The sequence below is a fragment of the Aplysia californica genome, unplaced genomic scaffold (genome assembly GCF_000002075.1).
Source record: "Aplysia californica isolate F4 #8 unplaced genomic scaffold, AplCal3.0 scaffold01020, whole genome shotgun sequence".
NCBI lineage: Eukaryota > Metazoa > Mollusca > Gastropoda > Aplysiida > Aplysiidae > Aplysia > Aplysia californica.
The window spans coordinates 76,928-84,427 of NW_004798290.1; the positions used below are offsets into that span (position 1 = coordinate 76,928).

Below are 7,500 nucleotides of genomic sequence, written 5' to 3' on the forward strand. Positions count from 1 at the left end.
TATCTATCTATCTATCTATCTATCTATCTATCTATCTATCTATCTATCTATCTATCTATCTATCTATCTATCTATATCTATATTCGAGTCAGTGAAAATAACAATTTTCTGTGTTTTGCTCGGAGGAGTGTCAAAAACTGTGTGAAGATGGTGCTGTGCTGTTTCAACTGCAATCATTTCTGCTGCATTTCTCTCCACAGGCTACAGAGGTCTCATTGGAACTTCCATATATACTAAACATGAAGCTACATCGAGCATGTAGTACATCTCTGTGATTGGCCAAAATATAGATGACGTATTTCAGGAATCTATTTTTGGCGTCGCGCGGGGTTTCCCTCGCCACTTCACCAGATCTCGCCGTGGGACGACGTAGCGAGCCCGCTTTGCCACTTACTTGTTTACTTACTTCCTCCCTATACCGCCAGGTAGATAAAGCGGAAAGCAGTCGACGCCACGCTTGTCTCTCACTGGCCACGTCCTCCCATTTCCACAAATCCAGGCCCTGGGTGATTGCCTCATCCTTTTTTCTGCCTCTATAGCTTCCAGTTGGTCTTCTTCGTTTTCTTTTTCCAGTTGGTTGCCAGTACCAAGTCTGATAAGGCAATCGTGTCTCCGGCATTCTTAGAGCATGTCCTAGATATCTCAATTCTCTCCTTTTTATGATTTTGTTGATATCTTTAATTCTAGCTCTCTCTTCATTTTTTGTAATAAATTCGTTCCATTTTATTAGTAAATTTCTCCGCGAACATTAAATTTTTGTTTGGAAGCTTTCTAAGTTTCGTTGTATAGCTTTGTTTGTTTTCCATATCTCTGAACCATACGTCAATACAGCCAAACTATTGGTATTAAATATTCTTAATTCCGTCCTCATTGAAATGATCTTTGACTCCCATATAGATCTAGTTTTTACTTTCACAAAAGCGATCCAAGTATTTTTAAGTCTTTGCATTGAGTCGTCAAGGCAATCTACAGTTTTGGATATATACATTTAATGCTGCCAAGGTACTTGAATTTACTAATTTCTGAGGGGGGGGGGGGGTTCTCCATAAAGAGTGATGGGCGTAGTTTCTGATGACAGTCGTAGTACTTCTGTTTTAGATACATTTATTATTAGGCAAACCCTTTCCGCAAGTTTAACTAGTTCGTCTGTCTTTGATTGCATTTCATGTACTGTGGTGTTTAATAGGCAGATGTCATCCGCAAAATCTAGATCTCCTAAATATGTGCCATTTGTCCATCCAATGCCTGGTCCAATGTATTTACTCTGTCTCATGACAAAATCAATCACAATCGCAAAAAGTACAGGTGATAATATACACCCTTGTCTAACATCAGTATTTACTTCAAAAGGTGAAGATAGTTCTCCTTCAACTAGGACACAGCAGCTTGCATTAGTATATAATTATCTTGTACAGTTTCTTAGTTTTTGTCGGGGTGCCATACATTGCAAAAATTTTCCACAGAGCCTCTCAACCTATGTTGTTAAAGGCTTTTTTAAAGTCCACAAAGTTCAAAATAGTTGAGACGTTCCATTCTTTGTTTTGTTCTACGATAGTTCTCAGAACAAAGAGTTGACCTGTACATGATCTCCCCGGTAGAAAACCCACCTATTCCTCTCTTAGTCTCTCATCTATTGCTGTTCTAATAAGAGACAAGATAAGAGCGCAAAATATATTTCCATGCACAGAGAAAAGCGTTATTCCTCACCAATTGCTACAGTCTTTTAGGTCCCCACTTCTTGGTAGTTTTATTATTTTTCCCTTTCTCCGTTCCAGGGGCGTGTTTTCTTTTTCAAGAATTTCGTTAAATAGCAAAAGTAATATCTCATAACCTCCTTTTCCAATCATTTTCATATGTCTGTGGTACTTCTGTCTTCTCCTGGACTTTTGTTACTTTTCATTTTCATGACCGTTGGTAAAATTTCCGAAGATTTATCAAATGTTTTGTAAATTTCTGAAGAAACTTTTTAAAATCTAGCCTCAATTGCGATTACGCTTTTTAAAAATTGATACAAACTGCTGTGAAAAGTATTTATGACACTTATTCACCCGTTAAAGGCATATTTGAGGATAGTTTGTGCCACGAATTTTTGACCGCACTATAGGCATTGTATTAGAATTCAATATCCGATTTCTTTTTTTCTCTTTTCTTTTTTTGGTAAGTGTTTTACGGCGCTCGCAACTGCATAACAGGGCCATAAGAGTGCACGGGACACATTAAACATTTTCAGGTGGTAGGAAATTTTGAACATTTCCCGGGTGGCAGCCGAAGCCTACTCTTATCGATTTTGGACCGCCTAGGGATCTTCAACGGGCGCAACTTGCACAGGGGACCTCCGAGATTTTTCACCCTTGTCCGAAAAGGCTAGGTGTAGATCGTTTCTACAATAAGATCAGGGGTGTAGCTAAAAGACAGCAGTAAGAAGGAGCCAAGGAGTAGCAGTAGAAAGACTGCAGAAAGAGACAGGAGCCCAGAGGAGAGGGCAAAGGACGTGGGGAGGGTGTGGTCAGAAATTGGAGACGAAAGCAAACGACAAAACATTGTTAGAAAGCTGGAAATGAGGTGAAAGGAGTACACTTTAGAAGAAAAAATTTTCCATCGCTATTTGGATTCGAACCTGGGACTTATTGAATGAGAGGCGAACAACTTAACATTTAGACCACGAGAGCCCCGTGCCTTACTTTTGGTGAGGAAAATACCCTTCTTTCTTGAATAGATGTCAAGAAACTTAAAACTAAAGTAGGTGGGGACGCCTGGTGCCAGACGCTGAAATATCGAGACAATGGCTGCCAAAATTTGCTGCCTTCCAAACTTGTATTATACGGTGACCTCCAAAATAAACTTGAAAATGTATTCACCCAATCATATGTATGAAAGCGTTGCACTACCCACTCGGGCTGTATACTTATGTAAATCTAAAACAATTCTGCAATATCTGATAGATTATAGATTAATATTTCATGAATAACAGGAGTCCCTGGGGTATGCTAACTCAAAATTGACCTTAAAAACCCGAGCTTGGCAAATCTGTGTGAAATCAAAGAAACCTAAAAGAGAAGTCGCGCTGGTATTGAGGTGCACCAATACTGCTGGAATGGACATGTATGCATTCAAATAGGCACAGACAAGACAAAAATATAATTCAAGAAAGATACAAACTAAGCTGTTTATTATATCTCGTCTCATGGAGAAAAAAATGTACAAGTTGGAAACACGTCTAAAAAAATATCCTGTATAAACCAGTCAAAAATGTCAATGAAACAGTTTGGGCGCACACGAGGGAGAGATTTTTATGTCCACACGGAGATCATAAGGGAGTAATTTATACGTCTTCACACAGATCATATGAGAGCCAATTATGCGTCTTCCCAGAGATCATAAGGGAGTAATTTGTACGTCTTCACACAGATCATATGAGTGTTGATTAAAAGTCTTCCCAGAGATCATATGAGAGTCAATTATACGTCTTCACACAGATCATATGAGTGTTGATTAAAAGTCTTCCCAGATATCATATGAGAGTCAATTATACGTCTTCACACAGATCATATGAGTGTTGATTAAACGTCTCCCCAGAGATCATATGAAAGTCAATTATACGTCTTCACAAAGATCATAAGAGAGTTATTTATAATATGTCTACAAGGGAAACTGAAATGCTATATTCGCCTTAACAAAATTAATGGAAAGATGTATTGAAGAACAGAAAGATCTGTATTTATGCTTCATAGATTATTCAAAGGCGTTTGACAAAGTTAGACATGATGAGCTATTTAAAATACTGGAAAAGCTTGACATAGATGGAAAAGGGCTAGGAATTATCAGGAATTTGTCCTGGGACCAAAGCACTAATGTACAAATTTATGGAGACTACAGTGAATATAAGCAGAATAGAAGAGGGATGAGGCAAGGATGTGTTATGTCACCAGACTTATTTAACATGTACAGTGAAACAATCCTGAGAAACGAAGAATGTTCAGGTCTCAAAGTGAATGGATCAAATATTAATACCATCAGATATGCCGATGACACAGTTTTAATAGCAGACTCAGAAAAGGACCTTTTAATCATTTCTAGATACTGTTGTGTCAGAAGGTAAATGTAAATGATTATTGTTGAATATATAGAAAACAGAATGTATGGTAATATCCAATAAAAAAACAACAACAGAAAATCCTATTTCTATTCGCATTAGCAAAGGCGAAAAGATCAAACAAGTCTAACAGTTTGAATATCTAGGATATATGATAACATTTGATGCCAAATGTTCCACATAAATAAAACGAAGAATAGCAAGGGGTAAGCCTACTTTTAATAAAATGAGCCCAATCCTGAAAAAAAGAAAGATCTCAATGACTACCAAAATGAAAGTTCTGAGATGCTATGTATGATCAACCCTTCTATACGGATGTGAATACTTGGCAATCATTAAAGACAGGGGAAATAGAAGCAACATTAATGTGGTTTCTTAGGAGACCGGCTGAGAACATCGGGGAAAGAAAAGAAATCAAATGAGGCAGTGCTTGAAAAAGCCCACGTAGAACGCTCACTGTTAAAAAAATCAGGAAACGACAAATTTAGTTTTTGGGACACCTGAATAGACATAGAGGTCTTGAACATCTAGCTCTAACTGGCAAAATTGAAGGAAAAAGAGGCAGTGGTAGGCCCAGAGCAACCTAATTAGGAAACCTAAACAAATAGATAACGGGGAAAGATCTGGGAAATGTAGGGTTTTGATGAGCATCCGAGCAAAGAAATGAATGGAGAACCATGCTCGCCGATGTCTGTCGCAGATCTCGCACTGGATGACATAGAGATCATAAGAGAATTATTTATAGGTCTACATAGAGATCATAAGAGAGTTATTTATATGTCTACATAAAGAACATAAAAAGAGAGAGGGAGAGAGAGAGAGAGAGAGAGAGAGAGAGAGAGAGAGAGAGAGAGAGAGAGAGAGGGGGGGGGGAGTAATTTTTGCGTCTTCGCAAAAGTGATCAGATCGAATGCTCTCTGAGGATCGTTTATTCTATTGTTTCTATTAGATGAGAAAATGGAAAATGGGTATCTTGAACAGATGAGACGGGTGTGATGAAATGTCTTGGCTGTTTATCGTTGCTAGTCAAAGACAAGAGTTCCATTTCCGTGTGTGGAAGATAAGATAAGATAATACTTTATTGTCCCAGAGGGAAAGTTTTCTTGGCTGTACAGGACCGTAAAAACACATACAGGTATACATAAAAATCTAAATTATATATTACTCTCATTAAAATTCAACATGAAAAGATAAGTAAAGCTGACATAATGTACATAGATAATATCACATCAGAAGCATCATTCAACCACATGCAGGAATTTGATTACAAGACCTCTGGAGATATATACTCCTAGATACGTACTCTAAAGAGATATACACATTATACTTATTCAAACAACAGCCGTATGCTAGATGGTGAAAATGGTGAAATGGTATGAGTTTAACGCCCCTATCAACACTATTAGGTTATTTAAGAGACGGGACCTCCTAATTTAACGTCCGTCTCCGATAGGACCGAGCCAACTGGGAAGTTCGTGTAAAGTGCCTTTCCCAAGGACACAACGTCGGACCGAGCTGAGGCTCGACCCCCCGAACCCTCAATCTCACGATTGTATGCTAGATGGTATGCTCTGAAGCTTATCTTATTGAGCGTTTCCATCTGTCTGTTGGGATGTGCCGAGCCCGGGTTAGCGCTGACAGGAGTAGTCAGAGCCTTCCGCCTCTTTAGGGACCTAAATTGTGTTGTTTGAGGCTAAAAAAATGTAGAGTAAAACATCCTACAATGAGAAAAAGAATGGTCCGTGAACTCGGGAGTCCTTCCTCTGGACGACAAACGCCAGAAGTGCTGGAATTTCAGTTAAGGTTATACGGTAGACCAGCTGTTCCAGTTGGCCAAACCCAGACACCAAGCGTCTTCAGGAGAGAGAGAGAAATTGCTTTGTTTGTTTCATAAAAGTACATGTGTCTTTTCTTTCTGTTGTGTTGTTGTTGTTGTTGTTGTTATTGTTGTTGTTATTGTTGTTGTTGTTGTTGTTGTTGTTGTTGTTGTTGTTGTTACTGTTGTTGTTGTTGTTGTTGTTGTTGTTGCTGCTGTTTTTGTTGTTCTTTCTGGGTTTTTTGTTGTTGTTTTCAACATTTAGAATTTGAATTTCGACCAAATATTTCTCAATCACATGCAAACGATACCAGAGATGAAAAAATTACAATAGCAGAGAACTTGAACATTGTGGGTTTGGGACAACAAAACAGTCTACAATCAAGTTCCGCTCTGTCGGTTGTTGCAGTAGACAAGTCGTGAATTATGACACAACTAGACCAGCAACTGTCATGGCTTTCAGTCTTTGCTCTCTATTAAAGGAAACAACGTCGCTGCGCTGGTGTGCACCATGGACGTGCAAACGAAAGTCAAAGCACCAGTCTCGCTTTAGTCAAGTATCGTGCACAATTCTCCCCCCCCCCCCTGCCTTCAAATTTGGTTCCAAACATGAGTCGAATGCTGCGTTCCAAATCAAACCATCATTAGGTCCAAGGTGTCAGTCTTGCATATTATATATGTTATAATATTTATATGTCCATGTATATATACAAGTCATTGGGTTTGTTTTTTCAGAAATGCTTTAGCTCAGTTCTATTTATGTATTACAAGTTTCCGCCGCGCCTGTGGATCTGGGTTCCATTCGGCACTTGTATTCGTCTGGAGAAATCACTGCCTTTATTTTCCAGTCCCGTGGATGAACAGACGGGAGCGGGTCATCAACGGGGGGCAAAAACCGATACTTCTGAAGCAAAGTGACCACGATGAAAAAGACGCGAATCCTCGCAAAACTTTCACCAGGACAAGATCTTTTCCCAGTCCCAAAAGGAATAAGCTTCTGTCGTGTGGGATGTTCTGGGTCGAGGAGTTGACCTTCAGAGTCCAGGAACCTCTCTGGTTTGAACTTCCAGGGGTCTTCCCAGGAGTCATCTCTATGGTGGAAGTACCAGGCGTTCAGGATAAGAAAAGTACCTTTAGGAATGAAATGTCCCTCAAAATGAATGTCCCCATTGGCGTAGTGAGGTAGCAGAAAAGGCACAACTGATGAATATCTCAAGGTCTCCAGGATAGTTGCTTCTGTGAACGGCATGTGCCTTCTATGTTCAAAGCCAGGGCTTTCATCTCCTATCACTTCACAGATCTCTGCATGTATGCGGTCCTGAAGGTTTTGATCCACCAAGAGCTGCAAAAATAATGTTTTCAATGTCGCTACCGTTGTGGCATAGGCAGCAGCAGCGATGTCCTGGACTAAACCAATGATTAATTCATCAGGCATTTCGGAGGCGTTTCCTTTCTCCTTTAGCTCTGCCTGCTGGTCTAACATGTCAGTAACTATACCAGTTCTTTCCCCTTTCTGGTAAGTTTCTCGAATAGCCAGAAAAAATCTCTGTTTCATCACTTCTTGGGCCACTTTTAGGTCACCCACAAGCTT

At 39.5% G+C, this 7,500-nt stretch overlaps 2 protein-coding genes across 2 annotated transcripts in view; both read right to left on the reverse strand.

Annotated features, from left to right (window-relative positions):
• Positions 1 to 7,500, reverse strand: part of LOC101855607 (cytochrome P450 2D26-like) — a 42,689-nt gene that overhangs the window by 29,490 nt on the left and 5,699 nt on the right. The gene's annotated exons all lie outside the window — the stretch shown is intronic.
• LOC101856062 (steroid 17-alpha-hydroxylase/17,20 lyase-like) overlaps positions 6,483 to 7,500 on the reverse strand; it is a 16,839-nt gene continuing 15,821 nt past the window's right edge. Inside the window, exon 3 of the mRNA XM_035973128.1 lies at positions 6,483 to 7,500. This exon is cut by the window's right edge and continues 528 nt beyond it. Within this exon, the coding sequence (XP_035829021.1) occupies positions 6,667 to 7,500 (834 nt within the window). The 3' untranslated portion in view covers positions 6,483 to 6,666.